Below are 26,361 nucleotides of genomic sequence, written 5' to 3'. Positions count from 1 at the left end.
TTCAACTCTTTTGTCACATGCATGCACACACTCACACACCCAAATGACACACACAGCTGGAGGCCAGGTGGGCCTAACACATCCTCTGGACAGCTGAAAATACAAAACTGAATATAGAATAAAGGAGCACTTCGCTGATTTTACACATAACAATCAGTTAATGGACAGATGATGGATGGATGAATGTATGGAAGAGATAATTTATGTTTTTGTTTTGATTTTCTTTTTGCTATTTAAATCTGCTATGGTGGTGCAGGTAGAGCTGAGCTGGAGTGTAACGTCCTAGAGGAGGACTGGCAGACAGGACAGAGCTACATGGCTCACTGTCACAGCCTCACCCTCGTACCGCAGCATCACCACAGGTCAGGGACAATCTCTTCCACATTCCAACTGAACATTATTTAAAAACAACGCAAGGGTACATGCAGTGATAGGGGCGAGAATGTTTGTGATGACACTTAATGAGAAAGAAATACAGTTTGTATGTGAGTTTGGCTTCTGACCGTCTTACAGGCCGACAGTGATGGAGGGAGAGCGCTCAGGAAAACACTGGGAGGCCAGGATGCTCCTCCAGCGATTCCTCTCGGGGGCCATCAGCAAGAATTACCCACATCTCAAAACACAATCAACCAGACGACCCCATCAGCATATGTCCGACCCCTCTGCCATGGGGCCGAAGGTGCAACAAGGCCAGCTCATATCCAGAAGGAAGAATGCTGTGGGACCACGACAGCAAAGAGAGGTGTGTTAGAGACGAATGAGAGGACGACCTTGGTGAAAATGGCAAAGTTGCCAATGTTCCTGGGCTACACCTTTTGTTCTTGATAATTTTTTTATTTGTAATAAAACTAGATTCTTTTTATAATGTAATTTATTTTCTTGGCTAATATTATGATTGGCTAATATGTTTGATTTTTGTTAATGAGAAATGCCTTTTTTTAACTGTCACATTGGGATATAATCATTACAGATTTAAGATCAATGCTCACAAAGGGTAATGTTGTTGGTCCTTTCAGGTTATACATTTTTTTTTATCATGACAGTTGTATTTCCATTATATTTGTGTCAAAATAGATTTTGTATAGACATTTGGACACTAAGAGAATACTGAGGTTAAAATAGAATGTTCATGTATTTCATGTGGATTTTAATTAATCACTTTTCAGATATGTACTCTAATAAAATATATAATTATATTATGTCTATGTTTCTAAATAAGCTTTTATTTCTTCCTTGAGTTGTATTTGCAAATAGGAACATTCAGCAGCTTTTACAATCCCTTTTCTGTCCAAAGAGCATAAACACTGACAAAAGGAACCAAAGAGAATTTAATATGCTCTGCATTCACATTCTTCTGGAAAATAAACTCTTGATCCCTTTTTGACTCTAGTCTGACTCTAATTGTAATCTCCAAATATCCAAATTTTAATTAAAACTAAAACTAAACAACATTACATTTGTGATCAGACATCCAATCCCATAGAATATCAGTATCAATGACTGTCAGCTGCTGTATATTGTGGTCACTCACCATCTGCTTTAATGTTTAAAACTTTTTTTTTTTCGTGGACAGGTGAAATACTATTTAAAAACACAAATACAAAAGCTACAACACAAATACAAAAGCTAATTTTGTGTTGTAGCTTTTGTATTTGTGTTTTAGCTTTTGTGTTTGTGTTGTGGCTTGTGTGTGTGTGTGTGTTGTAGCTTTTGTGTTTGTGTTGTGGCTTTTGTGTGTGTGTGTTGTAGCTTTTGTATTTGTGTTTTAGCTTTTGTGTGTGTGTGTTGTAGCTTTTGTGTTTGTGTTGTGGCTTTTGTATTTGTGTTGAACCGTCTCGGCCACCATATCTTACAGTTAATCTTCTGTAAACCTGAACCTTAATTTGTCTCCAAAATGCATATATGCAGTAACTCTAAGAAATAATTACACATGGCGGTGCAACATGGCTGGCTCTGTGAAAGAGGACCCGCTCTCTATGTAGATATGAAGGGCTCATTCTAAGCTAACAATAACACAACAATTCTTAGTTTCAGGTGATTATACACAAATGAAAACATAATTATTATATAATTCCTGCCAATAGATCCCCATAAATCCTACACACTGGTCCTTTAAAATCTAAAGAAAAAGTGCTGCAACTCTGTGTCCATTTTAAAGCTTTCAAATTAGCTTTTTTCCTACATCTATCTTTGCTTATTTTTTCTCTTGACTATCATCTTGTTCCTTTTTGATGGACTTCGTGAATCCATTTATATTTTAAAATGTATTGATACTCGAAATACGGGTTCTCTCTGCGCCCTGTACGACAACCTCTGACTTTGTAATCATCTACTATATCCTTTTAACATAAGAACTTCTTGAAAAAACTTGAAGTTTATTTTTTGTGCATGTTAGGCCTTTATTTATAGGACAGCTGAAGACATGAAAGGGGAGAGAGAGGGGAATGACATGCAGCAACGGGCCACAGGTTGGAGTTGAACCTGTGGCCTTGTAGTGGAAGTTTTTCTTGTTAGCAGCAGGAGTGCGTATCAAAAACACCAGATGAAACAAATAAGGAGGATTAAACCAAAGTTTGGTCTTTGAGTATTTATTTACATTTGCAAATGCAGGAAGCACACGGTTCACAAAAGGCACGCAGCGCTGGTGTGAAAGGTCTCTTCAACGAATAAGAAAAAGCACACAGTATATATGCATCTCCAGTGAGATAAAAAAGGCATGCCCCTCTTTCTAAACATGACTCACACATTTCTTACAATCAAACATAGTCAGACATTCAGGAGCCACTTCACTTCTTCCCCTCTGTACCACTTTCTACCCCAAGATTTAGACATCCCGTTTATCTCAACTATGTGAGAAGCCTCAACTATCCAGGGAGAAATAACAGATAGTTTAGGGTGACCTTGTAGTCCCTATCTGTTCAGCATACACATTACGTTCCCAGACTTTGTGACTCTTACTTTCAACATGTGAGAATAAGAAAAACTCACTTTTACCATTGTGAGACAAAGTAAAACAGAAATAAGACAAGAATATAAAGAATCATGCTTAAATATAATTTTGCCACTACAGCCTCTGCATTGAGGAGTAAACCTCTGTATATGGACACACGCTGTACCAGGTGAGCTAACCAGGCACCCCATAGAAAATGTATTTAATCTTCCTCATTCTGTGGTGGTCAAGGTTGGAAAAGCACGACAACAGTTACATTTGTGATCAGACATCCAATGCCATAGAATATCAGTATCAATGGCTGTCAGTTGCTGTATATTGTGGTCACTCTCCATCTGCTTTAATGTTTAAATCTTCTTTGCAAGGACAGGTAAAATACTATTTAAATTCCGAAATCTCTTCAGTTAATCTAAAACCTTAACCTTAACCTGAACCTTAATTTGTCTCCAAAATGCATATATGCAGTAACTCTAAGAAATAATTACACATGACGGTGCAACATGGCTGGCTCTGTGAAAGAGGACCCGCTCCCAATGTAGCTATGAAGGGCTCATTCTAAGCTAACGAAAACTCTACAATTCGTAGTTTTAGGCTGATTAACCGTTTGCCAGCAGTGTGTTAACATTTGAACAAAGTGCTGTATGTCCACAGTGTGTGCAGACTGTAGTTACAGTTTTGCCTGTGGCTTCTTGGAGGAGCAACACAGGGATGTTGTTAGACCAGCTTATTACACTTACAGATAACAGTAAACTAATAGTGGATTGAGTTACATGGGCACTAAGTGTTCCCCTGCAGGGGAAATGGCCTCTGACATATTCTGTTTGAGCTTCAACTTTACTCTGCAAACAAAACTGTATTGGGAGTTGCACCCTTCTCGGTGTCCTGCTTGGAAAACTTGTCACTCATCATGATTATGTCAACCTGGAATTGCCTCCAGCCTGAAAATAAACAACAAGAACTTTGCTATTAAAATGTGAAAAGGTGAAGTGAAAAACATGCAGTTGTTAATTGCATGCATTCTGAATAAAACCAAAGGATGCAGCCAATGGCCAAGTGTGACTTTGCTCAAGATGCAAAGGCGTTATACTGCCAGCTATTCCATCAATCAATAGATAATCTCTCTCTCTCTCTGTCTCTCTCTCTCTGTCTCTCTCTCTCTCTCTCTCTCTCTCTCTCTCTCTGGCCCTTTAGGATACATCTGCTGTGTGAGATGATGTGACACACACCCCACTCTCACACACACGCACGTACCACACACACACACGCACGTACACGTCAGAAGACAGTGTCTATTCTAACGACCTTGTAAACACTACTTTAAAGATAACACAAGGGTTATAAAGCATAGACAATTATACTTTATCACTCAATTCTGTTACCACTTTTATCCAACTTCATTCCAACTCATCACAATTAGTTTTACACTTATTTTTTTCATTAATGGTCAACAGACCTCATTTACATGAAATTAGACCTAATTTCTGAGTAAAATAAAGGTAAATCATTAGTTGTTTTGGATTAATGGCTGGTATGTGACAATTATTAGCCAGGATATCCCCAGGTCAAAATTAACTGATGCAATTGTATTCACAAACAACGGAGAGCTAACGAAAAGGACAAAACTAATTTACGGAAAATTGTCTTGTCCCCATTTAGGAAAAGACACATCAAAGGTGTTATGACAACAAGTTTACAAAGCTGTAGTTTGAAGTTGTGTCTGTATGTTTGTATTTGTGTGTGTGTTTGTGTGTGTGTGTGTGTGTGTGTGTGTGTGTGTGTGTGTGTGTGTGTGTGTGTGTGTGTGTGCGTGTGTGTGTGTGCGTGCGCTCACACTTATGTGTGTGCATTTTTATGTCAGGAAAGCACAATAGTGTGATATATTGCAGGTCTCAGCTGTGTGTGCACACGTCTGCATGTACATGTGTCGGGGAGCTGTGGTCTTAGGGTCTTAGGTGCCTCAAGGGCCGGTAACCCTCGAACGCCGTGGTGGACACCGGTGGTCAGGGAAGCCGTCCGACTGAAGAAGGAGTCTTTCCGGGATATGTTATCCCAGAGGACTCCGGAGGCAGTTGCAAGGTACCGAAGGGCCCGAAGGGCTGCAGCCTCTGCCGTGAAAGAGGCAAAGCAGCGGGTGTGGGAGAAGTTTGGAGAAGACATGGAGAAGGACTTTCGGTCGGCACCAAGGTGCTTCTGGAAAACCGTTCGCCACCTCAGGAGGGGGAAGCAGGGAACCATCCAAGCTGTGTCCAGTAAGGATGGGACGCTGTTGACCTCAACTGAGGAGGTAATAGGGCGGTGGAAGGAGCACTTTGAGGAATTCCTAAATCGCTGGAAGTCGCTGAGGTAGTTAAACAACTCCACAGTGGCAAAGCCCCAGGAATTGATGAGATCCGTCCAGAAATGCTTAAAGCTCTGGGTGTGGAGGGGTTGTCTTGGTTGACACGCCTCTTCAAAATTGTGTGGAAGTCTGGGACGGTGCCTTAGGAGTAGCAGACCGGGGTCGTGGTTCCCCTGTTCAAAAAGGGGGACCAGAGGGTGTGTGCCAATTACAGGGGTATCACACTTCTCAGCCTCCCCAGTAAAGTCTACTCCAAGGTGCTGGAAAGGAGGGTTCGGCCGATAGTCGAACCTCAGGTTGAAGAGGAACAATGCGGATTCCGTCCTGGTCGTGGAACAACGGACCAGATCTTTACTCTCGCAAGGATCCTGGAGGGAGCCTGGGAGTATGCCCAACCGGTCTACATGTGCTTTGTGGATCTGGAGAAGGCGTATGACCGGGTCCCCCGGGAGATACTGTGGGAGGTGCTGCGGGAGTATGGGGTGAGGGGGTCCCTTCTCAGGGCCATCCAATCTCTGTATGACCAAAGCGAGAGCTGTGTCCAGGTTCTCGGCAGTAAGTCGGACTCGTTTCAGGTGAGAGTTGGCCTCCGCCAGGGCTGCGCTTTGTCACCAATCCTGTTTGTAGTATTTATGGACAGGATATCGAGGCGTAGTCGGGGTGGGGAGGGGATGCAGTTTGGTGGGCTTGGGATCTCATCACTGCTTTTTGCAGATGGTGTGGTCCTGATGGCATCGTCGGCCTGTGACCTTCAGCACTCACTGGATCGGTTCGCAACCGAGTGTGAAGCGGCTGGGATGAGGATCAGCACCTCTAAATTTGAGGCCATGGTTCTCAGCAGGAAACCGATGGAGTGCCTTCTCCAGGTAGGGAATGAGTCCTTACCCCAAGTGAACTAGTTCAAGTACCTTGGAGTCTTGTTCGTGAGTGAGGGGACAATGGAGCGGGAGATTGGTCGGAGAATCGGCGCAGCGGGTGCGGTATTACATTCAATTAATCGCACCGTTGTGACGAAAAGAGAGCTGAGCCAAAAGGCAAAGCTCTCAATCTACCGGTCAGTTTTCGTTCCTACCCTCACCTATGGTCATGAAGGCTGGGTCATGACCGAAAGAACAAGATCCAGGGTACAAGCGGCCAAAATGGGTTTCCTCAGGAGGGTGGCTGGTGTCTCCCTTAGAGATAGGGTGAGAAGCTCAGTCATCCGTGAGGAGCTCGGAGTAGAGCCGCTGCTCCTTCGCGTCGAAAGGAGCCAGTTGAGGTGGTTCGGGCATCTGGTAAGGCTGCCTCCTGGGCGCCTCCCTAGGGAGGTGTTCCAGGCACGTCCAGCTGGGAGGAGGCCTCGGGGAAGACCCAGGACTAGGTGGAGGGATTATATCTCCAACCTGGCCTGGGAACGCCTCGGGATCCCCCAGTCGGAGCTGGTTAATGTGGCTCGGGAAAGGGAAGTTTGGGGCCCCCTGCTGGAGCTGCCACCCCCGCGACCCGTTACCGGATAAGCGGACGAAGATGAATGGATGGATGGTGGCGATACGGCGGGCATCTGAGAGACCTTAAAGCCATGTGAGGAGTCCATAAATGGGTCTAGTGTTGGAGGAAGCCCCCCTGATCTGATGGTATCAGCGCCTCAGGGCAGGGAACATGAACAGAACAAATGCTATCGGTGTGCAACACTGGCCCAAAAACAGGATTGCTATCTCTGCCCATGAAACTCAGAGTAGCCCAAAGCAAAGACACACACAAAATGACACAAACACACCCAGATATACACAGGTATATAAGCACCTGAAGGCTGACCACTAAACAGAGGTGTTAGGTAGAGTCACAAAGACAACAGGAGGATGGCAGAAAAGGGAGCAGAGAATGGAGTGGCAGCCATGGCAGCCTGCTACCAGAGATTTGATCCTGCAGCGTATCTGCAGTATAACTACACTCCACCACGGGCTGATTTTGAAAGAAAGGACAGCATTGTACCGTGGAAACTGGCATGCCTGCATAGAGCTTTCACTGAAGGTAAGGAGACAGGGTGATGGGTCATGTAAACTTCATTCCAAAATCAGTTTATGCTCAATAAATAGCTTTTAAATTGAGTTAAACATATTGCCTGATTACGATGATAATCTCTTACGTTGCTGGTGTTTATTAAAATGGGTCATTGGTTGCAATAATAATATATGAGCATGTTTAATTCATAATAAATAAATTAATAATTTGATTTCTGTCAGAGGCAAATGTTTCAGATGTTGGGCATTTTTGGAGACACTTTGTTTCTTCTCCATTATTCTCACTCTTTTTTATGAAAACACACAAAAGTCTGTGAATATACCTTTATTCTATTTATTATATAGATTTAAGTTGGGTCCAAACACTGTTCAAACCCAAAGATCTTTGTTTTTCTAGAACTCAAGATTTCCAAACATACCAAACATGTCAGGCTGAATTAAAGGGACAACTGTATAAAATGTCAAATAAATCAAAAATGTGATCTGGATTTAAGTTCTTCATTCAGAAATTTGATATAATCTCAGCAAATTGGTGCAACAAGTGATTCCAGAATACAGTATGTGACACTGTCTGTAGTTATAACAGTGTGAAGGATTTTTTTTATTTTTTATTTAGCATCTGTTATACCTAACAGATGCTAATACCAGATACCTTTTGAAGTTTTCACAACATTTGCCTGTCCTTTCTCTTCCTCTTTGCAATCTTTCTTTATAATCCAAGCACTCTTCCCTGAAATCATTTTCATTTTATTAATATTCGGAAGCTATGATCATACAATAACTCTGTTGAGATATCTGACTAGAAGCAGCATATTAATCAAGGCATTTTGGTAAAGAACTCTCAATTAGCTCTTTCTCAGAGTCTTACTTCTCCTCTCTCTTACCTTTCCAGGTGATGTGAGTGGTGAGCTGCTGGTGGACATAGGTTCGGGTCCCACCTTGTACCAGGTGCTGAGTGGCTGTGAGGTTTTCAACAAGGTGCTCCTCACAGATTTCCTGGAGGTCAACAGACAGGAGCTGAGGGGCTGGCTCCAGGACGAGGGAGGCTGCAGCCTGGACTGGACACCATTCCTGCAGCACGTCTGCAAGCTGGAGGGACGACGGTACGACCAGATCCCTATAAACTCAGTTTTAAAGACCTGAGATATCTTGAAATATCACTCATAATGAACGACTCAACATTAAACTAGTATCATCATCAGGAAATGGTTTATATTTGTAATGTATGGTGTTCTATAGAGAGAAAATAAGAATGCTACTCTTTTCACTTTACATCGATTTTTACATAGCATTCTAGATCATTCTAGAGTTCCTTTTTTTACTTTCTCCCTCCTTGTGGTAAGACCATTTTCCCTCATAATTGGTTCCACAATTCTAATCTGTCATCTTCTTTCAAGGGTCACAAGATCTCACATTTTATTCTGGCTCTCTTTTTGAGCTATGAGTCATCCTTGAACTGTAGTTATGGACACATTTAGATGTTTGATCTGGTGCTACTGTAGATGAAAAGTCAGAGTAGGAAGTCAGTAGGATACATGATTTGGGAACCACGAATGTCTGTACCAAATGTTGGACCAATTCACCCAGTAGATGTAGAAATATTTCACAGCATAAGTGAGAGCTTTGAACTGCTGGTGGCACTGGATGAGAGGTCAGGGGATCATACAGCTCTTATGATTCATCCTCTGGGGACCATGTATGTCTGTACAAAATTCCATGGCAAATCATGCAAAAGTTGCTAAGATATTTCAATCAGGACCAAAGTGGTGGACCGAGTGACCAACAGACCTTCAATGTCATCCCTAAAGTTATGCCCATAGCTAATGAACACCTAAATCACTATCATGCAATGCAGTGTGCTTCTGGGTCAACACACAGTATGAATTACATAACTAGTGCAGATACATGCTGTGTGCATTTACAATAGCTGTTTTTTATCTAATTTGGTGATTCATTGTCTCTAACAGGCCCTCAGCATGGACAGAGAAGGCTGCCAAGCTACGTCAGGTCATCATGGACATTGTCCACATTGATGTGCACTGCCCTCAGCCTCTGGCCCTTGACGCCCTTCCTTCAGCAGGGGCCGACTGTCTCGTGTCCTGCTTCTGTCTGGAGAGTGTTAGCCCTGACCTGGCTGCCTTCACCAGGGCCCTGGGCAACATTGGGAGGCTCCTGCGGCCCGGTGGCCACCTCCTGCTCATCGGAGCTCTGGGAGAGAGCTACTATTTTGGGGGGCCTGGGGTAAAGATCCCTGTGGTCCCACTGAATGAGGCCCAGGTCTGTGCTAGTTTGAAGGAGAGCGGCTACACCCTGATCAGGCTGGAGGTTTACACATTGCCTCAGGACATGAGGGTGGGGGTTGATGACGTGTCTGGGGTGTTTTTTGTAAAGGCAATGAAGGAGTAAGTGTGAGAAAAGAGGATAGATAAATGCTATTAAAGATGAAAGTGAGAAAGTAAGTATCCTGATGAAAATATTATAGATTAGGCTGAGGTAAATGCAAGGTTTAGCACATTAGACAATGAGAAAATGGGCTACTAGTGATGCTAATAATAATATAATAATAATAATATATATAAACAATTTTTTTTTTTCGGGATGAGAGGTTGCTTTGATTTGATTTTTCTTTCTGTTAGAAATGTAATTACACATTGCCCCCTGCAGTTCAAACACAGCAACTACAGCATCAAGAATGTAATGCTTCCATTTTTTGATGAGTTGTGTGGTATGATTTGTAATTTCTGATAATATGAATAAAGATGCTAAAACAATTTGTATTTAATGTTTTCTTATCTCAGACTTATATTGCATAACAGCATTATATTGATCTAAACTTATTGTTGATATTAAAAAAAGATGGTGGCAGAGATTAGTGGAAGCAATATAAAGTTGATAATACAGCTAAAAAATTGCTTTATTTTAAATGATCAAATTTAGATATGCATCTGAGAATATGATTGTGTAATTAGAAGTACTGAACACCAGGTGTCATTACTCTGCCATCTTGAGTTTCTCCTCAAATATCAAGCCAAAAATGTGTAAATGTTTTCTGATTTCACTAATACTTGTTGCTAATAGCCGTGGTAAAGAACACATATATAGTCTGTAAACATCCGAGGCTGCTTACAAATGGACAAGAACAAAGATCATAAAAGTGCAAAAAGGTGTTCAGGGTCTTCATTTAATCAATCTCAATGTCTGCTGTCATTTGCAATATCCAAACACATTTATCACACGTTCAAATTACATGTTGACTCCATGTGTTGACTAAAATGCCATATGAAGCCTTTTGTCTTTCTTTTCTTAGAAAAGAAATATGACTGGAGCATTTTACATTCCTACAGATTCCTTTTACAGACATACAATCACACAAATACCAACAACAACCCATTATAATTGTTTGATTAGCAACCAAAACAAAAAAAACATTTATATTCAAGGTTAATAATGAACCTTTGCACTCATCATATATATTGTTTAAAAAAAATAAATAATAGGTCTTCTTTCAGTCCCCACCGATCATCTCTGCCATCACAAACAGATCATGCTTGCTAATCGCCGTGTTACAAAAAAGCCTGTTCATAATATGAAACCGTAAAAACTGCTGCATTTTCGTGACTAGTTGGATTAGTCTGATATGATTTAATCTGGTCTGATGTGGCTGTGACTGCGCTCAAAACGTCTGTAAGCCATACTCTGATTTCCTTGATCTTGGACGCAAATGTCTACAAAGTTGAGGATAGCAAACTGAAAAAAGTTGTGTTCTAACTTTGGAAGCAGCCCTACATTTCCTTGGTTAAATTCCAATAGGGATTGGCTCTGCAATATAACTGTGTACTGTATACTTATCACACTGTAGTATATCATGTAATATAGTGTACCATGTCTGTGTATCATACACAATAGCCTCTGGACCTTATTCATAATGTCTGGTCGAACTGTGTGAGACATAATATAAAATAACCTCATAACGACCCTAGAACTTCAGATACTACAGATAAAATAGAATCTTACATGTTTGTAAAATATGCATTAGATGGTTAATATGGTATTTTATCTCATCTTGTGCTGTGTGCATCATCTGCTCTTTCCAATTGTTCTTGAGATGTGTGTTTTAGGACCAGTATCATTATTTGGCATGCCCTGTACATGATGTGAATGAAGGTGATTCAAAATCAGATTTTTCACACATGGATATAGTTTTCTGGAAAAACTACCCAAAGTCCCAGAATGCTGTGGAATCCTGAACCTAAAAAAAACATGTATTTGCTTGAGTAAATGCAGTTCTCATATTTCTTGTACATTGTCCTTGGCTGACTTGAATTTCAGCCCTGGCCAGACGTGATTTCAGGTTAAACTTTTCCATATACCTGCTCATTAATATTCTGACCTTCTTCAATGTCTGTCTGTTTTCCTCTCTCTCTCTCTCTCTCTCTCTCTCTCTCTCTCTCTCTCTCTCTCTCTCTCTCTCTCTCTCTCTCTCTCTCATTCTCTCTCTCTTTCTCTCTCTCTTTTCCACATTCAACTCTTTTGTCGCATGCATGCACACACTCACAGACCCAAATAACACACACCCATGCAGGCACACACACATGGCCCATACGTGTGCAATGCAACACTGTTCCACACTTACACTCGATCTCCATTGGAGCCCTATTCTTTTGTCATTCTCCTTTTACATCCTCTCTTTCTTTGGCCTCCTCTTTGTCTCTGTGGTGACGGCTGAGATGAGCACTTCCTGTCAAACTGTCCGGTGGAGCACACTGATCCCTGAGAGGTTTGCTTTCTTCCCTTATATCTGACAAGAAAGGGATTTCAAAAGTGTAAGCAATGTCTATCTGTGGCACAAATGCCAGTATATGGCATAGAATAGAAAAATGGCATATTGTGAAAGAACGTCCAGTCTGACCCACCTGTAGCTGAGGCTGTCTGCTGGCTCTCCTTCTCACGTTCCTCCTCTTCCTCCCCAGAAGAGGGATCCTCTTTGTCCACAGAAGACATGTCTAGGGAGGCCAGGTGGGCCTGGCACATCTTCTGGACAGCTGAAAATACAAAACCGGATATAGAATAAAGGAGCACTGCACCAATTTTACACATAAAAATCAGTTAATGGACAGATGATGGATGGATGAATGTATGGAAGAGATAATTCATGTTTTTGTTTCAATATTCTTTTTGTGTTTCAAATCTGCAATAACTGTTTTTCTTGCCCACTTGGGGGCGACAAAAACAAGTTGTAAACACAACATTGACATATCATCACATTTTCAGTTGATATGACAAACCTTTTAGCAAACACTTGCTTATTTACACATCCAGCAGGAAAAATTATCATTCATTTTGAGTGTTTCTGGTGGTGTTTCAAGCTTTCATCACTCTTTCAGACTGAGTAAAATAAAGAGCATTAGATTTAGCATGATTTATTTTGTAACCAGAAAATGTTCCATATAATTTCTGATAATTTAGTAAGTGCATGAAAGGACCATGATACGTTCTTTGAAAATAGGACAATGTCATCTGCATATTAGGGCTGTTGGTACGAATTCCAAAAGTCGAATATAATTCAAACAGTAAAATAATCAATACAATTCGAAATTACTATTCGAATGTGATTTTTATAAATAGGTTGGCTAACGTTAGCTAATCTCCCTCTTCTCATGTCATGTCTGATGAACAATAAGTTACAGGAGTGAGAAACACAAGGCATTGTGAGCTAACGTTACGTACCGAGTAACGTTAGTACAGGGGGGAGTGACAGGCTGTGGCTGGAAATCGGAAGAAGGATGGGAACTAATTTTAACATAACTTTAAAATCGACATCCACCGAGCCAAAATGCTTATGTTATCAATAGTTAGCTCATTCTGGTTTCCTAACTGCTTCTTGAGTTATAGGAGCTTAGCTGAGAGCTTCATGGAGACAGCTAAAGTTTATGTTAGCTGCCCTACAGCTGTCAGAGTTAGCTTTGACTTCATAGATTACCTTCTAACAGCTGTATTCTCAGTATCATGACAATCTGCAAGAAACAGGTTGCTTTCATGTCTTCAGCTGTCCTGTCAAAAATAAAGGCTAAAAATACCCCAAATAAAATCATCTTTACTCTTTAAAAAGAAATGCAATGCAGCATGACGTAGATCCCCTTCAAGGCCAGGCTGATGTTGGAAGTACCTCTAGTGGACAGAACGTGTAACAACTAGGGTTGGGTACCTTTCGTATCTGAACCAATACCACTATCGATACTGGTACCTGGAATTCGGTTCCCGGTACCCAACATTACAAAAAAATTATTTCAGTTGTAAAAATTCCAAACCTATTTACTTATAACATTATGTTATTTATTTAGAATATTTTACACAGAAATTTTGACAGAAATTAAACAAAAACAATAATAAAACCCTCCCTCTCTCCTCCCAAACCCGTCCCTACAACCTATTAAATTGAATTATTCAACTTGTATTCTTGTATTTGTATATTATTCTTTTTTAGCCTGTTTTATTTTCATCATGACCGTTTTTAATTGCTTTTTAATGTTTCATGTAAAGCACTTTGAATTGCCTTGTTGCTGAAAGGTGCTATAGAAATAAAGTTGCCTTGCCTTAAAACCTCAGCCTGTTGTGCCTGCTCGTCTCACAGGAAGTGTAATGTCAACAGCACTGCGACCGCTTTTGCCTCGCCATTAATATCATATCACAGTGAAAGGCGTCTGCATGAAGTTTTGAAAAACTGTAACCACACTTGAAACCACTTTATCGGCATTGCCGTGACTCACTGTGACTTACGTAGTTTGCTCCGTCCGCACCTCTGCGTGCGTGCGTGTGTGTGTGTGTGTGTGTGTGTGTGTGTGTGTGTGTGTGTGTGTGTGTGTGTGTGTGTGTGTGCGTGTGTGTGTGTGTGTGTGTGTGTGTGTGTGTGTGTCTGTGTCGGACCTCTGCTCTCTGTCAATATGCAGAGAGGACAGATAAGCTTGCGCTTACTCTCAGGTACCGAAATTTGGCACCGTTTGATTTTACGTGAACCAATACTCGGTAGTACCAACGTGATTCGGTCGGTACCGGGTAAAGTACCGGGTTCGGTATCCAACACTAGTAACAACAACCACATGCTTATAGTGGCATTGACAATGCATATGCCTGAGTAGTGTAGTACATATTTATAACAGGCTGCATATGATCATTAAATATTCAAATATTATTTGAATATTAAAAAAAAAAAAAAATGAAATTTGAATGGTATTATAGAGGAAGACTGACAGCTCTACTGCATATAGAGATGTTCGTATCATTGTTATACTGTACATATGATTAAAGCATGAGCTATAATGGATTGAGCCAGTGGTTCAATAAAAAATAATAAAAAAGGAGTGGTGATAAGGGGCTCTGGACCTATAGTATTAGTTATTACCTCTGCCACTTGCTTACCTTATAGTAGTTTTACTCTTTTAATAATATTTTCTCCCAAAACCCAAACTAAATCTTGGTAGAACTTTGAACAGGCCATTCCACTCTGTTGAAAATATCACTGATGGATGTGGTTGGGTGTGGTCAGAAGTGTACTTTGTTGCACCTGTAACCACACCCAACAGTGATGACATGGAGTCGAGTAACACTGCTGCAAGGTGAGAAGTTAAAGTTGATAATTAGTGGGTGATATCTAGTATTGTCACTTCTGAAATGAAGAGATTGTGTTTATATACAAATGTGTAGGCATGTTGTTAAAATGCAATTTATCACACAAATACACTTTCAGTAAAACAATGTAGACATTGATCGTAAGGGTCAAATAACGATGTTTTTGTGTGTTTATATTTGTGTGACTCTGGGTGTATCCATGTATGTGTGACACCATGTTGCAGCTGTGTGCCTATCCTATAATCCAGGATGATCCAGAACAGACTCACAGCTGTCTCTGCTCCTAATCTCACATAACACACACACACACACACACACACACACACACACACACACACACACACAGACAGACAGACAGACACACACACACACACACACACACACACACACACACACACACACACACACACACACACACACACCTCACCGTGTTTTTTGGATACACATATTCCAAACAGATATAAACCACAAGGCAGATGCTACAGCAGAATTAGTTTTTTATTATATATTAATTATTAATATTTTATTTTGTGTCATTTGTTACATGAATTCAAACACACATTTAAATATATTCAAAACGTGCGTTTACCTTTAAGTGAGGGTGGCTGGTAGGTTGACGTGTGAACCAGGTTGGCTTTCAAGGCTCCATTTTCCCCCAGAACCCACTGCAGAAGTAAAGCATCCAAATCACGGTTTACAGATTATCGGATATATGTACAGTAGAGGTCGACTGCCGATAGTTGATTGGTGGAACTATCGTTATCGGCAAAAATCCATACCGATGGTTGCGTCCGTTGCTGGAGCGGCTGAGAAGCGCGCGCTGTCATTCATTACACAGTACGCGAGAGATGAGAAGGGTCTGCTGGCATCATGCATTACAATAGCAGCCTCTAGAGGCGAAATAAAAACTGATGCCTCGTGTTGTTTATTTTCGACACGTGTTACTGCGCGCTGCACGGAGAGCACATGATGTGCAGAGAAGGCTGACATCAGATGCGCGTTTAAAGCATCGACAGCAAAAAGGTATGTATACAGTACATATTAATTTGTTGAATAGATGCTGCATTAGTAGAGAAAGAACAGCACAACAGTATGTTTGTTTGCTTTCGAGGCTGAGATGACGCTAAACGTTAGTAGAAGCTAACTTACCTCAAGCGGTTAAAACACTGACAAAAATAAACGTAAGTCCGACCCAAATGTCAGAATCAGAACCCTAAAGGATCGTCCACGATCCCAAACACACCTCTGATTCATATTTAGATAATTTAATAACTACTATTTAATTAATAATTACTGATTGCTGCAGCTAAAAGCTAAGGAGTTAGCCGTCACGGGGGTGTCTTTGGTGTCTTTCTAGCCTTTACAGGTGATTTTCTATCCAGCCTGGAACTTGTGCCTTTTTTCGGGGTTGTTGAGCATTAAATCCAAACTGTTACATCCAAGATTTATCCACTTGATGGCCATAATTCATCACGTTTTCGGTCATTTCTGCCGCTAACTCTACCCATAGACAGTAGGTGCTACCGACAAGGGGATCTCCCATGATGCCTTTGTTTATGTTTTCAACCAATGGGAAGGCAGGTCCGTCACACATTACGCCTTATATGGGCATCCAAGCGAGAACAAAGAGTATAAAGTGGGAAAGATAGATCCCTCCAGGTCAGAGATCGTCTGTTACCGTTCTAAACTGTTCTACAGAGAAGAATGGCATCACTGTTTTGAGATTGTTTGTCCTTTATATGAATTATAATGCTCATTATGTTTATTTTTGCACTGGATGACTCCAAATATGTAGGAGAACTGTTTTAGACAACACACATGCTTGTGTAGCATTGCTGTGGGTGTAATATCAATAAATATGACTATGATTATTGGCAAAAGCGTCTGGACTTTTTTTGAAACAATGTATGTATTTTGTCAACTGTATAAGTTATAAATACTATCGGTCGATTAATCGGTTATCGGCAAATACGGCCCAACCTAGCTATCATTATCGGTAAAATCCACTATCGGTCGACCTCTAATGTACAGTAAATGTTTTAGCCATATTTCAGTGGAAAATACCCAACACTACCCCACAGTGCTGTAGCCTCAGATACATCTCGGACTATAGTAAATTGTTATTATTTCATTATTTTTTGAATTGTTAACATTATAGTAGAAAGGAAGTAAAGATGAGACATTCCTCCAAGATGAAAAACTGCAATACAAGAGAAATAAAACAAATTAATTTGACTGTCAGACATTTTTGAAGGAAAGAGGAAAAATTTGGTTTTGGAGTCTCAACCAGATTGTCACACAGTCATTTATGATATTGTGATACTGTCACCATGGCTGTCTCAGCTGTTTTTATTTTGCTCTGTCTTCCCCTTTGTCCCTGTCCCTAGCCACTTCTCACTTCCCCCAGGGCCATGCATTTATGAGGAACTTCCCAGACATGCCATTCTCCACCTAAATGCTCTTGTACTTGCCCACCAATCCTGTTCACCTGACTCCCACATCCACCTGTACATTTCCGGACCATTGCCTTTAGTAATATTTCCTTCATCCTAAATTTCTTGCCTTGCATATGTGTTTGTCTTCATTTGGGTCCTCAATCCTATTACCTTGTACACGCGCGCACACACACACACACACACACACACACACACACATATATACATACACACTTGACAGATACAGATCGAATTTACTTTTGGTGTGCACCCATTCTCTCTCTCATCCCACCTAATATACTCCTGCCTCCAATGCAAACATGCAACATTTCCCAGAATGCCTTCCTAAAACCCCCACAAAACAAACCTGAGAGTGCTGCATTCACTTTGCGTACATATATTTAGAGCTTGAAAACATAAAGAGTCACTCACAAACATTACTCAACAAACAAACTAGCATTGTGTTCTGGTGTATTAAGACTACTGAGAGTGAACAAATGAGTGTCTCGGCCTCCTTTTAAAATCATTGAAATTTGATGGAAAATGGTGAGTGACTTTAGCCTTTGGTCTTTAATTCTGGTGGATTTTAAGTCCCAAATAGTGCACACCATCTGGTCTACCTGGTGAGGGCCGATGTCTTCCTCTGGTGATGGTGGTTCTGTCAATCTGAAGAGTGTGGCTGGTGTCGGCCTCCGACGTCGAATCTTAGCAAAGAGAGAACGAGAGAGTCTATCAAACCATGCTGTGTGAATTTGTGTATATTTGCATATGTGTGTGCTAAGCAAACCCCTAACACAAACAGCCCCATCCATAGGAACAAGGTCAGACTGATACCAACAGACTTTTATGTAGCCTTGTGGTTCTTGATGTTACGTAATGTCTCCAGAGGATTTTTTTCTGTGACAACTATGCAATGAGAAAATGCATATCATTGCGTAACAACATTTAAAAGATTGTTGCCCAGATTGTTCCTGAATGTGGATTACATCTTGTTATAGATGGCGGCTGCCTGGATTATTTAAATGTGTGCAGTATTACACTGCATGTTCCCATCACTTGGTCGTAATCATTTAGGTTTTTCAATTATTCTGTCCAGTGTGTTATTTCACCATCAAATGCATGTCCACTTCTACTTAAACTGCCTTGAACAATCTTGCATCATACTGCCAAATAATAATAGCCCTCTTCCCTTCACTGATTGGCGGTGGGTGGTTCACAGTTTAAATATAGGTGTTCTGGTTTTTTTAGGTTTTATGTCATTCAACATCACTTATTGGTGGAAAGTTTTTTTTCTTTCCAACTAAAGCAATTTTCAGTTACTATTTAAGTAAATTTAACATCAAGCAGGGGTCAAAATATATAATGATCTCCAGCTATTGTTACTAGTACTGATGTATTATACTACTGCACTTGTTGGATACAACCTGATGTCTCCTCTCAGGTCATAAACTGTGGGCTCAAGAAACAGATATTCTGCATTCCTGTTGCTCCCTCATCTTCACGTATTGTATGTGTGAAGCAGAGTGAGTGATAACCCAGCAGTTATGCAACTGAAATGAAATGTAACTTTAAAATGTCATCAGTTTCAGTCTGATATGAGAAGACAGTTACATAACACAACTTTACAATAATATGGAATATAAAATTCAATGATTCAAAATTCAGGAATTCAATCTGAATGTTTTTTTTAAATTGCACCTAAACACATTTGTATGTACTTTATTCAAGTATTTTCATTTTTATGCTACTTCTATTCCATCCATATTAGGGGGAAATATTGTACTTACTGCACTACATTTATTTTACAGCTATTGTTACTCATAACTTTTCAGATTGAGATTTTGAATGCAGAAATTATTATCAGTTTATAGAATATAATGCATTGTTACTGATTAAACTACACAGAAGCACATACAATACTTACAACTAGCTCCACCTTGACCAGCTACAACATTAAAGTACTCCTTATATGTTAATGCATCAATAATATAACACTACAGGAGACATTCTGCATACTAAGTACTTTTACTTTTAAGTACATTTTGTTGCCAATACTTCAGTTATTTTCTGAAAATGTTATTTTCACCTATTGTTATGATTTAAGTCCAAGCGACGCCAACCCTTGATTATTCATAGTACAATGATAAACAATAATAAAACACCTCCTTCTGGCTAACAATAACTAAGTGTTATGAAATATACAATAGATGCATCACTCTCTCTCTATTTTGTAACGTGTTATGGTAATAAGATCGTTGTGAGATACAAGGGGCTGCCAAGCCAATCCCAGCTGAGAGTGTAGGAATAAAATGTGTGGGCAGCTTTGGTTGACTCTGGAGTAACTCGCTAACTTCCTGCATCTGCCTCATTTTGCGTGCTGAAATCATACATATTCATTATTCAGATACTGGAATTAAATATGCTGCCTGTTGTGGGGGAACACATTTAAATATGAATTACAAGGCATCCAATTAGAGGTTTAAAATGTGTCAACATAAAAATTCAAATGCAGTACTCAGTACAAACACATATAGACACACAGTGCTCTGACGTGCGTCGTGCAGGAACACACACACACACACACACACACACACACACACACACACACACACACACACACACACACACACACACACACACACACACACACACACACACATATCTCTCAGGAAAAAAAACATGTGCAGTCAAAGGTAAGCCCCTGTCTGAGAGCCTTTTCAGACACAGTGACCTTTTCTGAGTGTTTTGTTAACATGGTTGCCAGAAGGTCAAGCACCTACAGGGAACACGGTATTTTCATCAGGTTGTCGCCCTGCATGTCTGAAATGCATATTACAGTAATACTTGTGCCAGCTCAGTGAAGCTGCACTGCACATTTATTAGCACATACAGCTAGCTGGTATAGATTCAATTCCCTGGTTTTGTGTTTATTTAGGGCACTCTTTTGCTTGAATAGGCTAAATGTGATGATATAACTCTATCATATAGCCAAGTCAGCAGTAACCTCCTGCATTGTAGAAATAAGCTACTATTGGGGATTTGTTTTGTTCAGAGTTGAGTTAGTTTTCTTTTACTTTTATACATATATTGAACGTGTCATCACGATTTGTTACACAGATATTATTACTGCCCCAATAATGTTTCAATCATTGAGTTTGGTTTAGGATGATGGCTCACAAAATATATGATGTAGATGGCTTTACAAGCTATTTTAACAAGTTAAGGGATCACAGAAACTTGTTTTTAGGTATTTGAGTTCGCAACGGTCTCTACTCAAATAGCTGTGTACAAAAACATCTATTAACATGTCTGTTTCAATGGTCTTTTACCACAAAATTGGCAGTGTGGTGCGTTTTAGTCTATATCAACGATTCATTTAGGGGATTGCTCCGGTGCAGCCAGAAGATCCACCGGATGTCCCTCATTTTTCAGCCGGATGTCCCTCACCTTACGCCTTCTTTGTGTTGGCATTCTAAACTCCAGTTGATTTATGAGGACTATGGTTATCTGCTCCTCAGATCTCTGCAGGGTAAATCCAGACAGCTAGCTAGACTATCTGTCCAATCTGAGTTTTCTGTTGCACAACTAAAACAACTTCAACAACTTTTGAACAAGCACATGTTCCACCAAAACAAGTTCCTTCCTGAGGTTATTTTGCTGAGGTACCGTTATTGTGTCCGGCGCCCAACATGATTGTGATTGGTGTAAAGAAATGCCAATAAACCAGAGCACATTTTTCTCCCATCCCGGAATGCTGTGTGAACTAGCCAGACCTTCCTCTACAGAGCTGTGGAGGAAGGTCAGGAAATGTGAGACTAGGTGCGTTTAAAAAACTATTTAAACCCACTAAAAATGCTTTTCATACATCATTACAGTAAAATACTGAACTTTAAAAACAGCCCTAATATTTTATACTGTTAGTAGCACAGAGTATCTGTGCATTCACTGAAATATCATTCAAGGTTTTACACACCATCATTGTGTTGTTAAAGGCTATTTAACAAAGAACATCTGGTAAATAAAACTTTGATGTAAAGTTAGGCATATCAAGTAATTCATTTTGGTGCAAGCAGTCACACAACACCATGCCGTGGCCAGTGACAGTGAGGACAGCTGGACGAAACACTACTCCAACTGTGCACGTCTGATGTGTTAATGCATTTTCTGTTCTAATTTTCTGCAGTTTTTGAAAACTATCCAGCAAAAGTTAGAAATGTAGCAGCTACAACCCCACTGTCACTTCAATGTAGTGCCCGCATCATAAATCATTAATCCCCCACCTTATTTTGGGTAGGTAGGATGACCTTCGTGGTTACATAATGTTCAATTTCAATGCATTAATCTTGTAGTTTATAATGCACAATGGCAGCACTGGGTGGGTACAGTGTCCTGAAGAGCCCTTCATAGAGAAACAACCTATCCACTTAACAATTAAGACCATGCAGTGAAACATAAATCCCTTGCAGTATTTATTTTATACAATGCTTTCAATTTATTCTGTGAATAATCCTGTGTAGAGCTTGATTTGATGTTCAAGAAAACATAATGAGATAGACTGTTGCCATTTGATTTGTTTTCCAGTGAGGAATTTCTAAAAGAAATAAAAAATAGACGAGAGTTGATTAAAGAACATTACCCCTGATTTTTAACCCTTATCAACCAGGCAGAAGGGCTGCATATATACACACACTCTACAACTGGAATTGGAAACTTCCCATTGCAAGTATCTACATTTAGCTGGAGTTACAGTGTCCTATTCAATGGAAAGCAAATATGTTATTTCCTGTTTCCAGCTAGCCAGACATTCTCAGCTGGTCTGGTTCCTTGTAAATAGGACTAACAGAGCAGAATGAAGTATGTTTGGTTGGGTGGAAAAGACCCTACTGGACTTTAGAGCTCTTGGTTGTGCTGCAGTGAAAACATGTTCTTATCATTAGCTGTCCTTGCCCTCAGGCCTCAGTCATCCACAGCTAATCCCTTTGGTTTTAATTAGTAATTTCCTTGGCTGATGTTTATTCTCTCTTCCCTTTTCTTACGTGCCCTCTGTCATCTTTCTCTATTTCCCCTCACTCTTGTCCCCAACACTTTGCTTTATTTATACATTCCCGCTCTTTCCACTTATCTCTCTACCTGTCTCTGTTCCCATGCTACTGCTTGCTATTTCAATGCTAATTTTATGGCTATGTTTTGGAAATGTTGCACACAAGAACTCATCTGACCCTCACATATATCCCATATAGCCTTCTGCTGGCTGGTTTCAGTCACTATCAGTGGGAATGTGCAGCAGGGTCAGCCTTTGATAAGGACAAAAGGACAGGATACCATTGAGCAAACCTCACAGGGTTGCATGAGAAGACTATTGATTTGAAAACGACCTTCTTGGCAACTTTGTAGACTCTTGAGCAGTCCAGCTTGATTATTCATTAATCAAATCCTCAGAATCAAAACGTAGATTAGATTACAAGACAGGTGGCAAGTGACATGTGCATTTGTGAAAGTTAAATCTCCAGTGTGGTTTGGAAAAAAATGAAGAAATGCATCTGGTCAGCTACTGTCAAAGTCCTTTGAAATGAGAACCTTCAGACACATCTCAAGTACAGTTGAGTCTCATCCCACATGATATGACCATTAGGCAGTTAGGGTGGCAGCCTGCACTGCAATGGTGAGTGGGGAAATAAGAAAGAGAAACAATAAACAGGGGTTATCATGCAGGCAGCCTAAATCATGCATTATCAAAATGAATTTGCAGCTGAATCATTCCCTCAGCTGGATTTCTGGTATGTTGAGCATTGAGGAAATTCCTCAAATCGGCAGCAGATTTTTCTCCACTAGGATTTTCAGCAACAGGTGATCCTATAAGGAGAGTTAGGGTCGCTTTGGTGACGATAAGAAGATGTATCCTAAGATGTATAATGACGTAAGAACCTTTTGCGTGCTTTATCAGGGAATGCTATTGCTTTTATTCCCATTATATCCGTGCCAGAAGATTTGCAGTAATCTTCCTGAGACGCCAAATTGCCAGAACGTCTTATAGATAAAGGACTGACTCAGCTCAAATGATGCTGTCAATGAGCATTTACGGGTTTAAATGTATGTAGAAAAGGGTCTTAATAATCGAAGACTATGGAAGTAAGGAGCAACACTTTTAATGTAAAACCTTCCCGGTTAGTTTGTTCCAGTACAATGATAAATTTCCATTGGATTATTAAATCAACACATTAGTAACAGTTGGTTTAACCCATATAGTGTTCAGATGTGACACATTTGGGTTGCTTAAAATAAGCAAATGAAGAAATGAAGGGGTAAAGAAAGTAGTCCAAAGCCAGAGAGACTGCAAGTTGAACTGTAAACAACAGATGTGTGAGAAATATTTGAGTGCCAGCTATTATTGATTTATTAGTTTATTTTTGCATTCCAGCCTGAAACAAGCTCTCCAAGCAGATGCCCCGTGAAATCTCAAAATCTTGGGAGGAAATGAGGATATTGCACCTGGTCTCTAATAATATTTCCCTCGGGGCTATCTGTCCAAGAGGCATGAACGGCTTTTGACTCAAAAGCGGAAGAAATGGACAAACCTTTTATTTGCTGGAGGAATTGTATCCAAAAGTTATCTCAGTGTTACACGAATGTCCTTTATGGGCTGTTATTGCTGGACTAAATACTAGTCTGCATCCATTCTGCACAGGCCAACATTATTCCTGTTCACACTGCACTATTTCTCCAAGATAGCTTCTGATGTCAGCATGTTTCACCTGCATTTGCTTTGTAATCCTTCAGCATATATTACACTTACCACCTCCTCGTAAAATAAGACTAACAATGTGACCTTCTAGAATTTGTTTCACAGATGTTCTAGGGGCATTATTGCTCAGGCACATAATCTCATTTTTAATATAACTAACGGTGCTTTATCCCTCACTTCCTGCTCCTCCGCCTCCTCCGCTCCTTTTGAAGGGCAGAGATTCCTCATCACTTTTAAGGGCTCCAAAAACTGAGACTGCAGAGCTCACATTAATCCCAGTGCTGCCCACAGACAGAGTAACACCCAATGTCAAAATACAGAGTTCTGCAAAAGAGACTGGTTATGTAACTGTCTGTCAGTGGCCAGGTCTGATGCTTCAGATGCTATACAGAGGGTGACACTCACTTTGTGTTCTTAAAAGTCAGGATGAAAGTTAGTAGCAGACATGTTTCAAATTTGTATCATTACTTTTATCTATTTTTGCCAGGTAGCTTGACCATAACTGTCTAAAAGTAGTGTGTACATGTGATTGTTACAGATGTTTTAGGCTGCACAACAATGACACAAAGCACTGAAACAGGTTTTGGTATATGACCCAAGTTTGACCTCATTCTTCCACGCACGCACGCACACGCGCGCGCGCGCACGCACACACACACACACACACACACACACACACACACACACACACACACACACACACAATCATCACCACACGCCCTGGCTCACCATTTCCACCTGTCGCGGGTCCAGCTGGGTGGGCACGGAGGAAGGCACAGAGAACTGGATCTTCCTCCTCGCATCCTTGTCTTCCTCCGTGTCTGCGGGCAGCAGCGGGTCCATCGCATCCAGCCGGTCACTTCCACAGCCAAAGATGTCCAACGAAGAAGTCCCGTTTCGATTGAACTTCCTGTGTAAGCTCTGTATGACTCCACAAATGACAAAACTGCAACTGAAGTCCAAACAGTCCTCTGGTCTCTTTGGACTCTTGAGTTGCGTTTGACAGCGTTGCCTGTTTCCTCCTCTCTCGCGCCTCTCTTTCTGTCTCCCTCCCTCCCACACACACACACACACACACACACACACACACACACACACACACACACACACACACACACACACACACACACACACACATTGTCAGTAAGTCTCTCGCTCCCGCCGTGTCTGCAGGGACCTGTTTTGTGTGTGATGAGGACAGGAGAGGAGTGTAGGGTGCGTGCAGCAGAACGTGCTCAGGCTTTGTGATGCTTTCAGTTGCCGTCGGAAAGACTCGCAGCAACTGCAATTCAAAAGTGGCCCAAATTAATTTCCCTTGACACAAGCTGAGAATAAGACGTTTCTAAAAACGAGATGCTTTCAATACCAGGTTCAAAACCGCTTCTTTGAAATATGAGGATATAAATAATGAATTTTTTTGTTGAATGTAGCCTCTCTTTTTTTTTAAATAGTAGGCTACAGCCTCCACAAGGGTCTGCAATGTAAAATACACACCTACTTTATTCAGTTATAAAAGACAAGAAACTGCTACCATTGCTATTCTTTAAACACAGTAGGCTATTTGTGTGTTCTCAAGATAGACTCAATGATAACTTTTTCCAAGGCTATATTACATGTAGTCAGTTGGAAAATTCATTGCCATGGCAACAGCTTCTCTTCACAGTGTGGAGTGTTGGCAGTCAGTAAGTGTAGGCCAGTGTGTCTGTATGTGTTGGTGACTATTTAGTTACTAAATAGTTGCACAGAGTTACTATTTGAGTTATTAAGAGTAAGTTTAAGGAGAGACAGTTGAGGTAAGAGAGTACAAATTCCTATGCTAATGAATAACAAAAAGAGAGAAAGGGAAACATTATGTTTGCTGCAGGGAGGTTAACAGACAACTTGCTCTGACTATCAAATGATGTCTGCTTTTCATGTAGGCTAATATCAATAACAGCAGACAGTTCCTGACCATTTACATACAAATACATGCTTCATAGTGTTGTAAATCCATTGTGCATTTAAAGATGAGAGAGGAGAGAGAATAGGCTACATACAGAACAGATACCTCAAAATACCTTGGAAATGTTGCAGTGTTACCGTTCTCACTTATTTGTATTTATATTTTTTTTAACTGCAATGTCCACACTGTAAATAGGCCTGTATATATTAGTTCAAATTGACCTGATTTCATTTATATATGTGATTCCAATGCTGCAATGTTACAGAGTCTGGTTTAAACTTTAATCTGGTAGATCTTTACTTATTGTACGTACATTTTTGTTTTTTAT

The 26,361-nt window shown here is 40.5% G+C and overlaps 2 protein-coding genes across 4 annotated transcripts; one reads left to right on the top strand and one right to left on the bottom strand.

The window, feature by feature from the left end:
• LOC116061327 (protein phosphatase 1 regulatory subunit 1B-like) lies at positions 1–25,290 on the bottom strand. Of its 3 annotated transcripts, none has more exons than XM_035997446.1 (6): positions 24,821–25,147; positions 17,970–18,053; positions 15,504–15,579; positions 12,202–12,330; positions 11,840–12,086; positions 1–39 (listed from the first exon to the last, which is right to left on the bottom strand). In XM_035997446.1, exons 1-5 carry the CDS (start codon positions 24,932–24,934, stop codon positions 11,953–11,955), a joined length of 537 nt encoding a protein of 178 aa, XP_035853339.1. In that variant the 5' UTR covers positions 24,935–25,147; the 3' UTR covers positions 1–39; positions 11,840–11,952. The 3 variants fall into 3 exon arrangements, with proteins under 3 accessions (XP_035853339.1, XP_035853338.1, XP_035853340.1); XM_035997445.1 differs by lacking the exon at positions 1–39 and adding an exon at positions 10,185–11,738 and having other exon boundaries at positions 11,801–12,086; XM_035997447.1 differs by lacking the exons at positions 1–39; positions 11,840–12,086; positions 12,202–12,330 and adding an exon at positions 14,556–15,197 and having other exon boundaries at positions 24,821–25,290.
• On the top strand, positions 7,035–9,709 carry LOC116061328 (phenylethanolamine N-methyltransferase-like). Its single transcript, XM_031315462.2, has 3 exons — positions 7,035–7,298; positions 8,181–8,391; positions 9,256–9,709. The coding sequence occupies exons 1-3, from the start codon at positions 7,127–7,129 to the stop codon at positions 9,692–9,694; spliced, it is 822 nt and encodes a 273-aa protein (XP_031171322.1). The 5' UTR covers positions 7,035–7,126; the 3' UTR covers positions 9,695–9,709.
• Positions 25,291–26,361: the final 1,071 nt, after the last annotated feature.

The sequence above is a fragment of the Sander lucioperca genome, chromosome 22 (genome assembly GCF_008315115.2).
Source record: "Sander lucioperca isolate FBNREF2018 chromosome 22, SLUC_FBN_1.2, whole genome shotgun sequence".
NCBI lineage: Eukaryota > Metazoa > Chordata > Actinopteri > Perciformes > Percidae > Sander > Sander lucioperca.
This window is presented reverse-complemented; position numbering and strand designations above follow the sequence as displayed.

What these genes read in the sequence shown, in the direction of transcription:
- LOC116061328 (XM_031315462.2), top strand. Translation starts at nt 7,127, where the DNA reads ATGGCAGAAAAGGGAGCAGAGAATGGAGTGGCAGCCATGGCAGCCTGC. An exon ending in GCATAGAGCTTTCACTGAAG is followed by an intron (nt 7,299 to 8,180) that starts GTAAGGAGACAG and finishes TTACCTTTCCAG; the next exon opens with GTGATGTGAGTGGTGAGCTG. An exon ending in TGCAAGCTGGAGGGACGACG is followed by an intron (nt 8,392 to 9,255) that starts GTACGACCAGAT and finishes TGTCTCTAACAG; the next exon opens with GCCCTCAGCATGGACAGAGA.
- LOC116061327 (XM_035997446.1), bottom strand. Translation starts at nt 24,934, where the DNA reads ATGGACCCGCTGCTGCCCGCAGACACGGAGGAAGACAAGGATGCGAGG. An exon ending in CCAGCCACCCTCACTTAAAG is followed by an intron (nt 12,331 to 15,503) that starts GTAAACGCACGT and finishes TTGTATTTTCAG; the next exon opens with CTGTCCAGAAGATGTGCCAG. An exon ending in GCAGACAGCCTCAGCTACAG is followed by an intron (nt 12,087 to 12,201) that starts GTGGGTCAGACT and finishes CTTTCTTGTCAG; the next exon opens with ATATAAGGGAAGAAAGCAAA.